This window comes from Anomalospiza imberbis, chromosome 3 (assembly GCF_031753505.1).
Source record: "Anomalospiza imberbis isolate Cuckoo-Finch-1a 21T00152 chromosome 3, ASM3175350v1, whole genome shotgun sequence".
Lineage (NCBI taxonomy): Eukaryota > Metazoa > Chordata > Aves > Passeriformes > Viduidae > Anomalospiza > Anomalospiza imberbis.
In genome coordinates this window covers 97371047-97390685 of record NC_089683.1, presented here as the reverse complement: position 1 = coordinate 97390685, position 19639 = coordinate 97371047, and the positions used below count along the sequence as shown (strand labels likewise).

The window sequence follows — 19639 nt, the reverse complement described above, 5'->3', positions numbered from 1 at the left end:
ACTTTCTTAAATTAATTCTTGCAAAATTCCTCTTCTGCTGTTACTGTTGAGCACAATCCTAGTTTCAGTGAGTTCTATTTTTGTTGGCAAGTTTATTTTCATTTTTTTAGAGCGATTCACCTGAACCACATGTTTTGAAACACAATAAAAAAAATAATCACCAGTATTTAACAATAGTTACAGTTGGGTTTGGGCATTGTTTATGTTTTTACCTGTTTATACATGTTGCTGAATTAAAGGCAAGATAAGATCTAAGAAAAGCACTTCATACATGAGGCATGGAACAATTTCTTTCATAATAGTTCTAATTCACACAAATTATATTTCTGCATTTCAGCAGCCCTTGAGTGTAGTGAATCTTTCACAGGAACTTCAGTTAAGTGCAGCGTTCACCTGGAGTCTCAGAACTTTTAGGGCTTCCAAGCCTGCCTTTCAGAACATCACAAATGGGAGGGCCTAGATCCTGTGTATCCAAATATATTTTTAAAAGCTGGAGTGAGAGCGTGGGAGAGGTTTGATGGACCTCTCACAACAGCTGTCATTGCCAGTATGCACTGACCTTCTGTAAATGTGCTTGGCTCCTGTACAGTTGAGATAAAACATAAATAATCAACTAGAAATGAATGTGGGACTAAGAGATTCTACTATAGAACAATAGAATGTCACTGTATAGGAATCATGCACAGATATTTTCAATGGAACGCAATGATTCTGTAAGAATTTGCAGTAGTTTGAACAGCAGTGTAGCAAACTGAAATGCGACTTCATTCTCTAGAGCTTAGTGCCTGTTTGAACCCTTAAAAACAGAGCAAGGAATGGATGTACTGTAAATATCTTCTCATGTAATTTTGTCAGATTATTTGGAAAATTATACTACTGTCTTCTAATGACCGTCAACACCATTTACCACCTCAGAAAGGCAGGAAATTATTAACATTTCTCCAAGTAGAAATACATTCTGTCTGTGAGACAGCTGCTTGGAAAAGGGGTGCTGTTTTTCATCAGATTTCCATGCTTCACTTTCCTTCCAACTTGAGGGATAATAATAGGCTTTGAAAGAGGTATCTGCAATTACTACCTTAATTTCATTAAAATGGTAAATTTATCTAAAATGAGTTGACTCTCTTCTGTTTAGATAAGTTTTAAGACAATAGATATTGAGAGGGTGTTATGGTTTACCAGGGTGGAATGCTTTGAAATTCCTTAAAGGGGTACCTAATTCAGTTATTTTAAATGGATATGAAGTGCATCTAATGAGTGAGTTTGTCCAATGATTAAATATTAATTTTCTGGGTTATGTGACTTGAGTTTTCAAGAACTCAGATCTGAACCAGAAGAATAAAATTAGTTGATTCAAAGGACATGAGGAGTATAGATCTGTGTTTCAGACTTTGGTGTGGTCTTGTTGCTGTAAATTACCATTACTACAGCTTATCTAGTTCTGTCAGTTGTGGTAACTTTTTGAATGCAGGCAGTGTGATAATTTCCATACAAAAAGGTGAATGCAACTTCAGACCACATTGCTGTCTTCATATTGTTGGACAAATAGCAAGTACCATGTTGTCAGTGTGCAAAATGGAAACAGTATTTTCCATAGCAAGCTTCATATTTTCCAATATTATTTAATACTTAATTTTTGGAACATTAGAATGGGGAAATCAGCAAGTGCCTGGTGTTGTAATGCAGGCCCTCTTGAGAGTATTTGTTTTGGTGTTTGTAACAGATCCTTTGAGTGAACTTTGTCATCTCCTACTAGTAATGTGACAAGAAACACAAAAACAGAAAAGTGCACTTGTCAAAAGGAAGACAAAGTGTCATCTGGAACGATGCACAGATGTATAAGTAACATGTTTTTGTCTGTGCCTGCCATCCAGGATTCTGTTTAACCCTTGTTTCATCTGGGAAATTAATCCAAGTAATTTCTTTTTTTTTTCCCCTTCACCATTCTTATCACATTAGCATCTGCATTTTTCTTCCATAGATGTTTCTGCCCATGACTGCTGTATCCTGGGGGGCGGGGGGGAAAGCTTTTGTCCAAGAAAAAGATAACAGAGTTGTCCTTTAAGCATAACTGGGAGAGTGACTTGAACAATACCATGAGCATCTTTAAAAAATGGATCAAGACCATAGTGGTAGGATCAGGTAGTTCAAATGTTGACAGAGTTAAGCAAACTTTAATTTGCAAAAAAGCGATAGTTTAACTTCCCTACTGCTGTTTTAGGGCTTGGGTGGTGTCTGTTATCTTTAAAACATCTGTACAATAAAAATTAGCAGCTTCGCTTTCTTCAGTCCTTCACCTTTAATGTACAGGAATGCAGTTGTTTGTCTGTGAGCTCTGTTACATCAGGAGGCCCGAGCCGATGCAGGGTGTTGGCAGCTTCATTGGGAGGCCTTGATAATTTCCAGCTTTAGATTTAGATGGAACTATCAACTGTCACTTTTGGGAAAGGTTCTTGCAGTAGCTACCTCACACATTCATATAATTTATATACTTTCAAATAATCTGTTCTAGTAAAAAAGTATAGATTTCTTTATATCTTTTCTGAGTGTTTCTGTGACTTTGCTGCTCACATTACTGTGGCATGTAGGATATCAGAGAGTCACAGAATCATTTAGGTTGGAAAAGACCTCAAACATCATGGAGTCCACCTGCTAACCCAGCACTGCCAAGTCCACCAGTAAACCACGTCCCCGAGTGCCACATCTACAGGTCTTTTTAGTACCTCCAGGGATGGTGACTCCATAGAATTCCTTAGTGAAACAGAGCGATTAATACCATTATTGGGTTTTGGTAGATGGGGAAATGGGGCATCAAGAAGCATTGAGAAACATCAGGCAGGCAGTTTGTGCTGAAATACAGACAGGAATTGAGGCCTTTTCCATGTTATATGCCCTGTCTGTATCTCTTGTTATACCAGTACTCAGTATTTATATCCTGACTGACTTTGTGTACATTTGGTATCTCAGACTGTGGTGCTAAAAGGCAGCTACACATTTCTGTTACACTTAGGCTTTGGATGGTTTTCTAGAAGCATTTGTGATAATTTTTGTTTTCTTACTTCTCCACACATAATACATCTGGAGTCTGTAGTTCTCCCTGGGAAACAAATTCTGTACTTTGCTGCTATCTTTGGTATTTTCCTGGGTTTCCTGTTTTACCATTCATGTAACCATTATGTAGTAGAAATACAAATGACCAATAAAATTAAGTTTGCATATGGATAGTTGTGATTGGCCCTGTGTGCTTGTTATGCTTGACTTATCATTGTCCCTTTGGGTAGAGTTCCTTCCAGTAGAAGAAACTGCTAATAATTAATGTGTAATTCCTCAGCAAAAATGTTCTAATTCTGTATTGCCAGATAGAGAGTTGTCTTCTTATCTGAAGAGATGAAACTGATATTTATGAGCCATCATTGATCAGATGTGGCTTAATTGTACTGGGTGTTAGGCACTTGTTGACAAAAAGGAAACTTTTTCAATCAGCTCCTTTAATGCTCAAAGCTTCAGTCATGGCACAAATGCTTCTTTGAGTCTTGGTACAAATACACATGTATTCCTTCTCAGGTGCAGATATTCCTAAGGCTGTATCTCATTTCTGGATTAATTATTTTCTATTTTTCCTCTCCCTAAGATATAATTGACCCAGCTATCCTGCGTCCTGGTAGGCTGGACAAAACACTCTATGTGGGTTTGCCACCACCTGAAGATCGACTTGCTATTTTAAAGACCATCACCAAAGTGAGTATTTGGAAATATATCCTTAATCTTGAAGCTTGGTGGAATGATGTTAGACAAATTAAACATTACAAAGAATTTCAGGGTCCTGTCTCATTAAACACTTTCAGCTTTTCCATGAGGTCATTAAAAAAATCCCTCAGCCCATCTGCTGTTAAATTTGCTCTGGGACTGCAAGGGGCTGATGAATGTTGAGTAAAGGAAACCTGTTAAACATAGAAGTTGCTGACTTAATAGTCACAGTTTGAACAGATTTAATTAGAAGATTCCTATCTGAGTGAGTAATGGGCCTAGAAGTGTTTTGTAAGCTTTTTTTGGGGGGCTCCTGACATTCAGCAGAATGATTCACAAGCTCCATCTGTATTTGCTCAACAGTAGTTGTGACACCTAATTTGCTTTAGAATTAAAAGAAGCTTGTGATGATCGAGGTTGTATGTTAAAGTAAATGTGAAAATGTACAATCTGTGCCTTCATGGGTCCTCCCTGTGGTGGACAGCACAATCTGCCACTTCAGAGACTTGGATTATAGAATTCTGTGAGTGTTTCTCCAAGTATGGCACAGCAGGAATCAAGGCCTTAAAAAGAACATAAAAAGCATTATGAATTATGTGGATATTTCCTTCTTTTTTCCAGTAGATCAACATTGATTGTTAAGACCAGGTGTTCTATCAGATCTTTCTTTGAGCTGCAAAGGAGACAAAGTCTTTTCTAAAGAGGAAAGATAGCATTATGAGAAGTCTGGCAAAAATTGTTTAGTGTATTTGTAATAAAGGATAATCCAGACTTGCATAACCTTAAAGTTGTGGTGTATAGGCAATAGTTGATTCAGAATTCAGAAAGTGAGAACTTGTTCCAGCCTGTTCTTCCATGCCAAAATGGATGTTCACCCACTCATTACAAATTCAGGGTATTAGACTTTCCTTCATTTGTTCTGTGCATTGCTTCATGGATGTAAACAGATTAAGTATTCCCCCATTTGCTATTTGCAGTAGACCATTTTGTTGTTTCTAAGTTTTACAGAAATACTTCAGTTAATTCTTTTTACAACCCTGTTCTTAATGTTATTCATGAGATATTGAGAGGAATTGAGTGTAACATCTGTGAATACTGTAAGGAATCATGATTTTTATTTTACCAGATTTATTTTTAAAGGCGATTAGGGGTGTAGGGGAATAGTGTAGCAGAGCTTGGTGCTTTGCTCCCTTCATTGGAGCAAAGGTGGATTAAACAGAGCTGATTTCTCTCACTCTCACCGGTTTCCCTCGCTCACACTCTCACAGCCACCTGTAGCCACCAAGATACGTGAACCCACCTGGCAAGGGCAGGATCACTCAGGGGCAACACTGAGGACAAGGAACTGTAGTGAGTCCTCACTTCACCTTTTGGCCTCTTCTTGTCTGTCAATGACCAGCTGGTTGTTAGGGAGAACTGTTTGCAGTTTCCCATCAGGAATCAAGTTCAGAATTGCATTTACTGCCATAAATCCTGGGCGAGGTCACTGAAATGTGTCTTTACTCCTTTCTCCTGGGAATCTTTGTGCCTACAACCCTATCTTCCTGTTGGGATAACACCAAGAGGAGTGGCAATGGGATGTGGTAACCCTGTTATTATCCCACTGCCAGAATATTTTTGTCTTCTGCTAACATCAGCTTTGATGTGACCCTATCTGCTTATGGGGCTTCTTGACAGCAGGAATACATTGCACAGTGTTTATCAGCTTGGTTTCTGTGGATCCTGTCACTGGTTATCATGTTGTTTATCATGGTTTTTGGAATGCAAGATACTTTCATGCACGCTTAATTCACACTAGTCTGATGATTTTGATTACAAATCCTTGTGGTGAAAGAGGAGTTAAATCTTTAAAGATGTGTAGGAGTTATGTGAAAGAAGAACATGGAGTAGGAAGAGAGGAAAATGTGTTAAATTAATTGAAATACTTTATTTTTTTGTCAGATTTCATCCATGCATTCTAGGTGAGGAAGTGTGAAAAATTTGAGAACATAGTTGCTCAAGGCCAGAGAAAGCAAAATGTTTGGTGCAGATGTGAGTGGCTTCTGAATGATGGCATGCATTCCCAGGAATCTCCAAGGAATACATGCACAGCATATGGAAGCAGAATCCTTGCAGAATAAAAACATGGATGCTTAGAAATGCATCCATGAGGGGTAGAAAAGGGACATGGGGGAGGAACAGGTTGTCCGGAAGACAGACAGCCTAAATGTGGGTTGAAGCTTTGTTGTGAAAGACTTTTATTTCAGTTAACTTGTACAAATCAGTCATTCCCAATTATGCACATTATGCAAGACAAGCCTGTCTTCACATGTTTCAGTTACTACTGTACTTAAACATTCCTGGAAGCTGCATCAAGCTCTGCTGCACAGGGCTTGGCACCAGAGCAGGGAGAGCAAAAATGCCCAATGTATTTGCTGCACAAAGCATTAGGTTAAACATTTCTTTTTAGCAGAGGAAGTGTCTCTCTGGCTTGCAATTTCCTATAAGAATTACTAAAGTATCCCATATGAAATTGTATGAAGCTTCCTTGTTTACAGGTTAAAGTCTATCCTTTCAGGATGTTTTCAAATCAGGCCGCTCCTTTATCTTTTTGTTGTGGTGTTATTCTGGATTTTTTCCCTTTCTAACTGTTAAAGATTCATTCAGGATTGTTTCCTTACTCTTCCTAGTCCTTGACAGTTCCACTGTCTGTTAAGTATTCAAGTATTTTAACTTGCCAGGTACTATACTTTTTTTTTTTTTCTCTTGAAGGTATTGTAGGTAATTTGTGCATTCCTGTCAAATGAGTATCTGGCAGAAATGTATCATTGTGTCATAAAAGTGTTCTTTCCTGTCAAAACTCAGATACTGTTTGATCAGAGACATCTTGAATCTCTGTACTATCAAGATAATACTTTACTCAGGGTTGTCTCAGGGTAACAGGAGGATCTCCAAGCTTACAGTGTTTGGGAATTTTGTTGGCTAGTTTCACATACCATTTATGTCATTTAAGACTTTTGCTGTTGCAGATGCAAAAATAATAACAAAGGAAACCACATCTGGAATCTTTCTGGTGGAAGCAGTAATAATATGGAAATGTAGTGTCCAAAAATCTACAGTTTATCCAAACTCCTATGAAATCTAAATGGAAAACTTCTACGTTTGAAAATCTATATCCAGAATATAAAAGATATACAATTAATTTAGTCTAAAAGGTGATAAGACTAAACTGACATGCCTATTGCTTAGCTGTTCAATTTCAACACACAGTAACACTAGAGGAAGCTCAGCTAAACAAGCTGCTGAAGCAACCAACTATTATTAAAAATAAACCCACATATGGAATAGTGTTGGTGTTACAATGCCCTGGAGCAGGCCGGCCATAATTTCCTTAGAGAAAATCTAATCTGTGGGTGGCAAGTCACAATTTACCATTGCTTAACATTTTCTAATTAAATGGTTTTAAGGCTGATCCTTCTTGCCAGTTTGAGATTAAAAATATTTATATTTGTGGATATTGCAGGAAACCCTTCAGACTTCTATGTGATTCCTGATTAAAGAAACTTCATCACTTCAGGGATGGCAGATGTTAAAAAAATATATGTTTTCTTACCTTCTCTTTTTCCTTACCTCAACTCCTTTAGGATGGCACCCGGCCTCCCCTAGGTAGTGATGTGAGCCTGAAGGAAATTGCTTACAGTCAGCACTGTGATTGTTACACGTGAGCATCTTCTGGTTTTGACTTTCATACTTCATGTGCATGCCAGCAGTCTTTGATGCATGATCAGCTGTGTTTTGCTGGTATTATTAAGAGGGTTTCTTAATTTGATAAACCTTTTCCCTTAGGGTATTTTTTTCTTGCTTTCCCTCGTGCTTTTTTCCAAGAAGTTGGTAGGAATATATGGATGCTAAAGTCTTCTTCATCTGGAATAGTCTTTACATTGCAAACACAGAAGAGTGGAGGCCTTTTGGTTTTCTTTGGTTTTATTTTATAATTCTTGCATCATCTGAGGAACAAAGAGCCCTCTTTAAGTTGTGGGCCCATACACAATGGTGATGAAAGCATATTGGTTTAGCAGCCATAACCAACTTGTTCTGTCACAGAGTTGAGAGCAATCTGTTTGACAAAGTAATGAGGGCCCATTTCAGCTGGTGCTTTGGGAATAGCAAGGTGTGGCTTTAGGGAAAGCTTGATGACCATATCTGTCACAATAATTTGCAGTTATGGTCGATAATATTTAAAAAGCTTTAAGCTATTTAATAATTTAGTAATACTCAATGTTTTTATGGAGTTCACGAAAGATAAAGTTTATGACAGGCTGCTTGCCACAATATTACTTGGAAAAGATGAGTAATTTTCCTTTCTACACCTTTCACTCACTGGTTTATAGTCCAGTGGTTTTTTTGTTCGGTGCGCAGGGGTTTTGGTTTGGTGTTTTGTTGTGGGGTTTGTGTGGGTTTTTTGTTTAAGATTTTGTTGTTTGGTTGTGGGTTTTTTGATGCTTGGGTTTATCTGTATTTTGAGTTTGGGGGTTTTGTGTGTGTGTTCATGTGTTTGGGTTTTTGTTGTGGGTTTTGATGTCTTTGGTTTATTTGGGGTTTTTGTTTTATCTGGTTGGGTTTAAGTTTTGATTTGTTAATACTTTATGGCTAGTACCCCCAAATGAAGCATGGGGAGTTGATTTCGAAATTTTTTTTGATTTGATGACTTTCACCAGCTGAAGACATATGAAAAGTTCCAGCTGTTCCAGTTCCAGGAAACTGGAAAGAAATACTTAAACTGGTCTGACCATGTTTTGTGGATAGTATTATTTTAAGAGCATGTTAACTTTACTATTGATGCAGCTTTGAGCATCATTTTGTAATGGTGAGGGATTTCATTTGAATCTTTCATAAAATTTATAAAAAAAGAAGTTATGTTCCTAAGAAGTGGCACAGTGTTAATCAACCCTTTGGCATTTTCAAAAATGCTGAATGGGACTTTTGCATCTTCCCTTGTTTCTTATTAATTTGATCTTAATTTGTGGCTAAAATCTGAAGGGCATTACTCCATAATGAAGGTTGCAGACTGTGTAATCATCAGGCCTCTTTCCAGTGTTCTTAAGGTGAAACTTTGTGACACCACAACCAAATTTTAATGGCATTTTTACTGTTTTGTCTTTCTGTATGCCATCAGCAAACCAGAAATTTATCCCCAAATAACCTGTTGTTTGTATCCCTAGAGGAGCAGACCTCTCAGCTCTGGTGCGTGAGGCTTCCATTTGTGCCTTGAGACAGGAAATGGCCCTGCAGAATACTCAAAGCAAGAAGGGTAAGAAAGCTTTAAAAAGAAAATCTTAACTAATCAGCGACAAGATAAATGGAATATAAAGTATTTAAAGTAGCTGAAGACAACCATAAGTCTGTGAAAGCTGTACATCATTGATTGATTGACTTTTGAGCCAAACAAAAATTAAATCATATAACGGGAGGTAGGGGAAGGTACAGGAAAAATGGTTATGCTAGAAGTCAGCATAATTCTTATTTTTAAAGAACTGAAGGTTGCAACCTCAAAGAAAAGTTTCTGTTAAATGGTTATGTAAACTGATTATTTTCTAGACTAAATACCCCTTTGGCATTTTTCCCTGATACTACCAAAGACTAATTACGCTGATGTATTTGGAGGAGGGTTGTAAACTGCACATTCTCCGATTTCCTACCTTTGGCACCCAGCTGTGTTGTATAACTGAACACATACATCCAGCACTGATGGAGTTGGGAAAATCTGTGCCAGTTTTGATCTTTGGTGCTTAGCTCATCAGTGCCTCTTGCCAACACTTTAACAGGGAGTTATAAATTGATTCAAGTACAATCTCTGCCCTTTCATTATCTGTCTGAACTGCTGGTTTAAGTTGTATTTTTGTGGGGATTTTAAAATTATAGATTGAAACTTTTATAGAAAATGCCTGTCTGTTTGGATTTCTTCCCAGTGATTTTGTTTATTTTATCTTTAAGCCAAAATGCAAAGCTAAAATGGAATTGTGACTTTTTGAATTATGTCCTTGGAAAATATCGTAGGCTTTCATTATGCCCCTGATTTCTAAGAGCAACATTTAATGGCTTTGAATGATTCTTTTTGATCTAGTAGCTATCCAGTCTTGTCTGGTTTTTAGTAACAGTAAGTTACCACAGCACAGTGTTGGTATTCCCTGTTCTGAGGCAACAAGCATGTTCAGCTAGAGGAAAAAACCCCGAGCTATAAAAACGTTCCCTGTTGTATGACTTGGTTAGCCATTTTGCTTGTTGTAGCTGGCTAAAACTCTTGATTTGAGGTAGAAATATCTGAGTTTATCCTGGTCATTTTTATAATTGTTCAGAATACAGCAGACTTTATTCAAAGCTGTTCAACTCTTGAATTCAGCCTTCACAGTTAGGATTGCAGCCTAAGCCCTGACTGTGTCAATGTGTAGGCAGCCAGCAAGTCCATAATACGTGTACAGCTTGATTTGCATGTTTATAGCAGCTGCTTGCTTGGACTGTCCTTGGGTTTGCAAGATGTCAGCCCTGATTGCTATGAAAACATGGGAGGTGGTTTCTTATTTGAGACCCTCTTCATTTTTATCTTCAAGATAAGACTGGGGATTTTCTTCCTTCATTGTTCAGCAAGACATGCACAGCTGCCTCCCCTCCCACGCTCTGCTTGGCTGTGGATGGGTGCTGAGTGTCCTTTGGAATCAGGGCTGCTCCTTTCTGTTCTGGAGAAACTGTTGCAACTTCTTGTTATACCTGATATTTTCCCTCTGGAATAAAATCACAGGGTGTGGTTTTTTAACACTTGGCAGTAGTTTGCTTGAAGGTACTTTTAGGAAGTGAAATGGAAAGATATCCTTTTTGTGATATTTCGTAGGAGAATTCAGAAATTCTACTGCTAATCTGAGCAGGCCTAGGCAAGCTGATCATGTTAATCACTATGATCTGAGAATTGCCAGATACAGAAGTTTGTAGGGGAAATTCCTAACAACTGGGCAGATTTCCACTTTTATGTAGTACCCCTGGATTTCCTCATCGTTGAGCCAGCACTGAATGCCCAGAAAGGTTCATTGTCTTTTGCAAACTTGGAGTTTCACTTCTGCCTCCCTTTTACAAAAAACCACTGAAGATGGTGCATGGAAGTGGTTTCAGCACCACTGCCAGAGTGGGACCCACCCTGCTGCAGCAGCTCTGCAGTTTCTCAGTCAGGTTCCTCAGAAACTTTGGAAAACCATGTGCTCCTGGTGACTTCTTCCAACTGACATCTTAACTCACCTGTTTAGCCTAATCTTGTGTATTTATTTCAAACAGATCTAGTTACACAGAATGTACAGGGTATGAGAAATAATAGTGAGTATTACTCCTGTTTCAGCTGCAGTGACAAATACAGACCTTCTAAACTATGACCCATTTGTACATTTTTATAAGAGATAGCCAGCGGTCCCACATCACCTGCAGTCTGTAATGGTGATCCTAAGCACAATATCTATGAGACCGTGAGACTTTTTGTTAAAACAGTTAAGAGCAAGTATGGTTTAACAAGTGAGAACAAAGTTTTGCATCTTTGCAATTGAATTTGAAAAGCAAGATCTGGTCCTTGTTTGGGAAGAACTGTGTATCTCTCACTCATCTATGTAAACAGGAAAATTCCAATTTCATATTTAGAGTTTTAAGTACATGGTCTTATTTTTAAAAGATTGTACCTGTTGATATACTTCATTATTTTAATTTAACAATATAAATGGTTTTAAACAAAAAAGAATTTGTACCTACTTATTCAGACTAAATGGTTTTCTCATTAGAAATCGAGGCAAAGTGTGTTAAAGCAAGTAGCCAAGGTCTAGATTAGTCACAGCTACATATTCTACATGATCAAGCTTTGGACAAGCTTTTATCACATAATAAGCATGAAGTAGTCCAAGTTACTTGCAGTGAGGGGTCAGCTATCTAGCAGGAGTTTTTCTCTTTCCCTGTAGCATTGTCACAGTTTGATTAAAATTTACATGCTTAAAAACAAAAGTGAAAGCAAAATTAAATTCTCATAGCTTTATTTTATTGTTTTATGGAGTTTTAATGACTCAGTCTAAAAGTAATCTGTCTTCTGGGAAAGTCCCAATTTGAACCTGTTTCTTACTGTAAATAGTATTTCCTTCAGGAAGGAGGTTAAATTCCTGTTATTTTAAACTTGAATCTTCAAATTTTCCAGGTATAACTTGTTCTGGTAATAGGAATATTGAACATGAGCTCCAGAGAAGTGAGATGAGAGAGCAGTGATGTTGTATGTTTAGTGAAGTTCAGTGAAATTTAACCTTCATCTTTACCTTTAACACAGCTAATAATAACTGTAGGCTATTTGCTCTTCTGCTTAATACCTTGGACAAGGTATATTTCATTTTTTATTCAGCATCTTCCATTTGCTATATCAGCAGAAGATTTTTGTTCAACTCGGACTCAAAATATATTAATGTTAAGAGTTTTTTCATGTTGGCACATCCCACTTCATGTGGCAGAGGTGGAAATAAAAGCAATAATAATCCTAATGAAAGAGAGTTAAAAAATGCACCAACAAGACTACAGTTTGTATTTCTGACATATCTGGTACCTGGGCATAGTATTAGCTGGTAATTAATCTTAATGTAGTGGCTTCTTAGGATTTTTAAATCCAGGTTAAACAAGATACTTCCTTATGAGAGCAGAGGAATCCATGACTTATTTGATGTATGCTTATGTTTTAACATACTAAGAAAACCCGTTCAGAAGGTTATTATTAGGAATAATTACTGTGGATAGCTGCATTAAGGTCAAAAATTTGCATAAACTTAAACATAGGGAGTTGTAGCAGTGAAAGCTTTCATCACTTCTGTGTAATGCCAGAGAAGGCAAAATTGAATAGAATTGGAATGATAGCAAAATGTTTTATAAGTACTTCTTAAATAACAGGGAAGTTTAATATTGAATTTATGTAAAAAAAAACAAGCCCAGAAGTGGAAGCAGCAGAATTTGAGGGATTCACTTCCAGAAAGGTTATGGGAATTCAGTTAGTTAGGTTTTATGAATGCTGCTTTGAAATACATGCAACAGTCACTTGATTGTCAATTGTCTGCAATTTTATTAATTTATTATGTTTTGTTCTTTAAGGAGAAATCAAGATTTCTCGTAAACACTTTGAAGAAGCATTCAGGAAAGTGAAGTCTTCAGTGTCCAAACAGGTAAGGCAATAGTCCAGTATGTAAAGCTCATTACTCCCTTGGGAAGGACACTCTTCTGATGCTGGAGACTGGTGGGAATGGTTAAGGTTGCAGCATCCTTAGATGGATTTCAAACTGACACTACCTGTTTCTGCATTAAACAAATCTGATGTTTGTGTTAAGGTCAGAAATCAAAGCCTCCCTTTTCAGCTGCAGATGATGCACTGTATGTAGATGGCTTACCAAGATATAAAGGTTACTTTTTAGTGTGGCGCCTTGGACTTCATTGACATTCCCAGATGGATTATTAACCTGGCCCTAAGCTCTTATGTCTGCTGAGCTTTCAGTGTAGAAGTCAAGGCCTCTAGAGTGCACCACATCCTGCCACAACTTTTCCTCCCCTGTGATGAGGACACACAAAGATGCTCAACCTTTTCTGTTGATGTGCAAGAGGTGTAAATTTGAGATGGTACATAAAACATGCTTTATGATCTTAGTTATTCCTTATTACTGTTTTCATTATTTGGATTTGTTAAGGAAGTTTGTTGTAAATGTTTCCTTATGCCCTTTTCCTTTTAATGACTGAAAGGAAAGCTGTTCAGTCATTTTAATTACTATAATTTTGAAGTTAGTATATAGGAATTGCTATTATTGCAGAGCCTGTGTCTAGGTCTCCATGTGTGGCCAAGAGAGTACTGTACTACAGCCAGAATACATTAATGTATTCACATGGAGAACTAGACAGAGAGAAGTTAGTAAACTATTTCCTTTCATTTTTATTGTATTTTGGTGGTCGGTGACCTTTCATAAAATTAAAAGTAATCTTTGGCTCCAAGAACCTGTAAAGACGATGCTGGCTGTTGTTTTCCCTTTGCTAATCACTAAGCAAACAGCCACAAAAATGTAAAACATCTCCTCTAACCTAGCAATGATTGTTAAGTATTAGAACATACTCCTTCTGGTTAACCAAAAATGTTATTCTGCATCTCAAACGGCAGCTTAAATATCACGTGTCTGAGAATCCTATATTTCAATTATATTAATCTGAAGACTTGTCAGATACTTTGAAATCTCTTTTGCAGTACAAGATATTTCCTATCTGCTAGACAAATTCAGTCTGAGAAAAACTACAGACCTTGCTATGACACTGGAAAATTAAAAAAAAAAAAAAAAAGGCTAAAAAAGCTCCATCTTGCTGATCTAGTCCATCTACCTCTTCTATCCTATACACATCTGTGTTTGGTTCAATTTGTTGACTCAAGATAAACTAAAATAATTCTTTAAGCTGTGAACAGACATCACCTTCTGAAGCCAGGTATTTCAGTGGAAGTACTCTGTTCCTCAAAACTCTCATTTTGAGTGACCAGTGAAAAGGGTTAAGGAACATTTAAGACTAGCAAAGGATGACCTTGTCTGTTCATTCTGCAGAACTAGATGGGGGAGGAAAGTGTCAATTCAGCAGCTCCTGTGGTGAAGAGGGCAGTGCCTTCTCAGTGTGAAGCTGCCATCTACCCTAGCATGGCAACAGGAACTGTAAGAACTCTGCCTGAGGCCTCTGGGAATTACACACCATTGGTGACTCTCCCTCTCCCTCATTTATGAGCCAGAGTAGTGGGGGTTTGCCTTATTTAGGTTTTTGTTTGTAAATATTTTAAAATGCAGCTAGTGACTCACAGAGCTGGTTTGTTTCACTTGCTTAAATAATACACAAAGTCACTTTTAAATATTGTGTAATTTTTTACCACTGTCTGAGGTACTTTTCCTCTTCTCTTGGCATTGTTAGGATCAAATAATGTATGAAGAACTGCATCAGTCGCTGTGCAGGTGATACATTTGGACAATTCTCGAAAGAGACTCACTTTACACTGGTGAAGAGTTCTGCAGTTCTTGTGTGCCTGTTTTCAAGAAGCTGTACTAAATCCATCCCTCAACTTTTTATACTGCACCTATAAAAAAGGTTATCACAACCTACTGTTCTAAAGCATCCTTAATTTAACTGTCTCCAGAATAAAAGATACAATACATGCTTCCTTTTTATAACCATTTACATTTTCCAAATTAATGCTTTTAGTGTTAAAAAGCTAAAACCATTCTGATTTATTTGGTGGCCTGAATCAGAAATCCCTGAGGCATAGGCTAACCCTTCCAAGTGTTTACACTGCTCAAATAGCTGTTTTCAACCATCAGAGAAAACTGCTGTGTTTTCCAGAACAAGGACACAGAAAGAAGCACTGGGAGGACAGAGCTGTCAAAGTAGGCTGGGAAAGTGCTGCACTGGATGTTATCACACCATTAATCATGCATTTTCCAAGTACACTGACACGACTGTGCCAGCACAGGTTCTCTGAGCTGCTAACAGCTTCCTTCCACCTTACAAAATAAACTGCTCACAGATGGCAAGCTGGGAGAGTTATCTGGGGGAGAGTAAAGTTTGGAAATTGGAGAAGTGCTATGATACTATGATTCAACCTATGAAACATTTGAGTTAAGACGTACTTAACAAGCTGGTTCTTAATTATTATTCTTAAACAGATAAATTTTCAAAATTGGGAAGTATCCAAGTTAAGACAAAACACTGAAAAGTGACAGATTATGAAACCTACAAGTCTTCAGGGAAAAACCCCAACAAAATAGTTTTTGTAAGCAACATTTAATCTATAAGCATTCCCCCTACTTATTTAAACACTTAAGAGGGAGATCATTTAATCTCCTACTTGAATTCATTTAAACAAATACCCTGAACAACCAGATCTAACTGTAAGACTGACCTTGACAGAGAATAGTACCTTACATCTTAAAGTCTTCCAGATCTGCCAGCTAACAAGAAATGTTGCTGTACCTTTTTACCCAAAGATACATGTTTGAAGGCCATCACGTGTAACTTAACTTATCACCACAGACTTGCATTTTAAAAATATTGATGCTCATGGCAGCTTGTTCTTACCACTGGGATTTCTGCTCAACATGGGATGACATTCCCTCCCTCTCCTAGGGAAGCTGGCGCCTCAGTGACTCAAATTCTGACTCATAAGACTAACATATTAAGTCCCTGGATAAAAAGCAGATGATAATGATGTGCCTGCTTTTAATTGTAAATCAGACTTGAAACTTCAGCTGATTTCCAGAAATCCAAGATGAAGCCTCATCACTTTCAATCAATACTAGGTTGGAAGGAAACCTCAGTGATCATCTGGTTCAACCTTTCTTGGCAAAAAGCAGTCTAGACATGATGGCCCAGCACCCTGTCCAGCTAAATCTTACAAGTGTCTGACACTGGGGAATCCACCACTTCCCTGGGGAGATTTTTCACAATGAGAACAATCAACTAGCAGAATAGTTTTTCCTCATTTCCAATTGGAAGCACCCCTTACCCCTCATCTTTTCCATGTCACTCTTGTAAAAAGGTAATCTCTCTCTGTCTTCTTTGTAACCACCCGTGGAACATGGTGCTCAGTTCTCTCCCTAAGCTTTATTTTCTCAAGGCTGCGCAAACACAGTCCTCTCAATCTTAGCTCCTAATACTGCAACAGTATAATAATAGTGATACACCCAATTCACTTGAGTGGCTGAGTGGACCAATGAAAAGAATAAGTGATTTCTTCTTTATGGATATACAGAGAAGATTCCTGCTACCATACTTGAGGTTAGCTGCAGATGATGACCTTAAGCAGGAGTGGAGTCCTCAAGTCCTGGCATATCCACCTGAGAATTTTCCTTTCCTTTTATGATGATATTCCTGTGTATGTAGGGAGCAAGAAAGCAAAGTAGGACTTGCAGTGCAAGATAATGGATGAAATGCTATCAAGGAGTAGTAATAGCACTAAAGTCTTGTCAAGAGTACCAGCACAAACCAGGTTTATAATTCAAGGTGTCTCATGATTATTCTTCGTAACAGGTGACAGAGGAAGTAGGGTGCAGGAGGGTTTGAGTGCACAAGAAAAGCTGAAGTTAAGGTGAAAGGCAGAAAAAGCCAGGTCAGTCAAGTGGCCATATCCTGTCTTACCTTGTCTGGGCTCCATGTGCAGCAAGGAGCAGGCAAGAGTAGGCAGCTGAATTCCATTTGCCTGCTCACACAAGTGTTGCACCCACACTGCTCCTTGTGGGAAATTCTGCTGAGGCTATACTATGTATCACTAAAAAAACAATGATCTTTTGTACAGAAGAGATCCTTTGTACACAGAAAATGGGAACTGCTTTACGGAAGGAGCCTTTTCACCCAACAGAGACAAATATTTTGTTCTGCATATACAGCTACCACCCCTCCTAGCAGACATGCCTCAAGGTTTTGCCTCCAGTCATCTTGTTTCTGTTGTGACAAGATCAAGCAATTGTTCATCACACCATTCTCCTCTCCCTTTTCCTGAGGCTAACAACATATTGAAACCACAAGAATGAGCCTGTCCCAGAGCAGATGATAATGTAAGAATGGATAGGGGGCAGAGACAGTGCAGAGGACTGTCATTCTTGGCTCAAGAGGAAACTTTTCCACATGTTTATCCTGACTGAAGTCTTGTATCCCACTTCAGGTTTGACTGTGAAATAGAAGACTTGCTAGAGAAAAGATAGTTGCATGGAGTTTCAGGTTGCTGTGCCAAAGGCAGATCCACATGATTCATACCCACCTATTTATCAGATTGTTTTCTTAGGACCTTGCAGAAGCAATGTTGGCAGACCCAGAAGTGGCTCCTGTGCCTTGCAATGTGCAAGCTACACAGCAGAACTTGCTTTGCTGTAAGTCTTTTGAGACTTCCAAATTACAGAGGAGTAGTTTCCAAAAGCTGTGCCAAGCTACTTACACAAGGCTGCTGCTTCAAAGTCACTTTCCTCCTCTTAATCCAACAGGAGGTAGGGCAGCCTGCAGTCTGCAGCACTGATGTTATCACCTGTTGAACCTCATCATTAAATAAGGAACGAACAGCTTTAGGCTCTGCTGTGGCATGCCACTACATCTGATGGAATAAATGTCAGGGAGGCAGAGGTGAGCCACTGACCTCAGCATCTGACAGTGGTCACTTGCCATGAACGGATCCATGTCTCAACACTTAAGGAGTTCACCAGAGGCATTCTGAAACACGCAGCTGGAAGTCTCAACTGTTTCAAACTGACCTCTGGTTCCAGGGAGGAAGCCCTGCCCTGGGTCTGAAAATGGAGCTCTGCAACCAGACACAGATGCACCCATTTAGCACGTTCATATTGGGAAGCAGACAGGTTCAACAGCAAATCAGGAATGCCAGAGGCAAGGGTTGTTCTGAAAGAGGAGTATACCCACACCTGTCCTGTGGGAAAATTAATGCTTAGTACAATCAGATTCCAGGATGCATTACTTACTCCACTTAAGCAGCTCCAGATAATTGGGGGCAGGGAGCATTAAAAGCCATGCAAGGACATTTATTCTGAGCACTGCAGGTTATTCTGAAAGCCCTGAAGATTCAGAGCTCTGCACAATTTAACTGCAACTAAAATACTTGGGTGACAGTTAAAATTCCTGACTGACTTCACATAAAGGAGATGTTTTCCAGACTGACAAACTGAATGGAACAAACCCTTATAAACATGTAGAAACACCAAAGTTAACTCATTCCATCTGAACAGATTTAGAAAAAACAATTGGGTTAACTGTCAGGGTTCTTGATGCTCTTTATGTTTAATTTGTTCTTCACCAGTAAGTTGAAGTTCCCTCCAACTTTCAGATAAAATGTTTCAAAAATTATACTAACAGCTTTCTGCCAGGTATGTTTTAATTGTATTAATGAAAACTATTTAAGTCCTTAAAACAATAACTAGATGGTTTGTATGTGGTTTTTTTTTTTTTCCCAGTGTTAGTGTTTTGTATTTCTGTGTCATGCCTTTGGAGTAAACACCATGACATAGAACTTGAATTCACTGTTTATCTAGAATACATCAAACAAGTCAAGTAGGGCCAGCTGGTCCTAATTACTTTTACCAGTGGTTCAGAAATGCTTCTGTTTTTTAGGGATGAAACTATGCTGGTTACCTTTCAAATGACCTGCTTTTGGGAGTTCTTACTACTGAAGTTGGCTGCTAAGGCTTTTTATGTATTACAGAGGAATGCTATGATGAAGAAGGGTAGCTACCAATGCTTGCAAGAATCACACCATTGTTTAGATCCAAACTTAAATCTCACTGACTCAGATTAGCCTAATTTAGTAAATTGTTCTCCAACAGGTAGCCAGTAGCAGATGTTTCAGAAAGATTATGGCAAGCACAGGTACCTCCCTCAGAATTCTCCACCATTCAGTACCTCGTGAAGGGAAAATAATCTATTTATAATTTGAGTTGGAATAGAAAATCATAGTCAGAACACCTTAAAACAACAAGTGCAATTTCAAACAAGAAAAGAGGGCAACTTCAGCCCTGTTTGAGAGCAGGAATTCCATGAAGTAGGTTTAACTAAGACTAACTACAAAATTTTTACTCTGAACTCTGCTTATCTTAAATATTCATGTAGGGTAGCTGAATTTCTTAGCTTTAGCTCTTAGCCATAAAACTTTGTAGACACTTCCCATCCTTCATCCAGCTATGAATAAATCATCAATACCAAAGATAATTTAAAGAACAAAGAGTAATATTAATTGGCTTAAAAATAAACTGGTTTGCAACTTCTTAAGCCTTTACAAGTATTTCAATCCAAGTTTTCCTCTGTGTAGGGAGGAAAGACAATTATTCTTTACAGGTCATTTATATCACCACTCAAT

General features: G+C 38.2%; 1 protein-coding gene across 3 annotated transcripts in view; it reads left to right on the top strand.

Annotated features, from left to right (window-relative positions):
- NVL (nuclear VCP like) overlaps nucleotides 1–17881 on the top strand; it is a 40668-nt gene extending 22787 nt beyond the window's left edge. For 2 of the 3 annotated variants that reach the window (XR_010997664.1, XR_010997665.1), the window contains exons 19-24: nucleotides 3632–3738; nucleotides 7371–7447; nucleotides 8949–9037; nucleotides 12874–12944; nucleotides 14707–15562; nucleotides 15615–17881. Coding sequence is in view for 1 of the 3 variants with exons in the window: in XM_068185911.1 (XP_068042012.1) it covers nucleotides 3632–3738; nucleotides 7371–7447; nucleotides 8949–9037; nucleotides 12874–12944; nucleotides 14707–14751 (389 nt within the window). In the remaining 2 variants the exon portion in view is untranslated. Of the gene's footprint in view, nucleotides 1–3631; nucleotides 3739–7370; nucleotides 7448–8948; nucleotides 9038–12873; nucleotides 12945–14706 lie in introns of all 3 variants that reach the window. The other variant, XM_068185911.1, reaches the window with a different exon arrangement.
- The last annotated feature ends 1758 nt before the right edge of the window (nucleotides 17882–19639 follow it).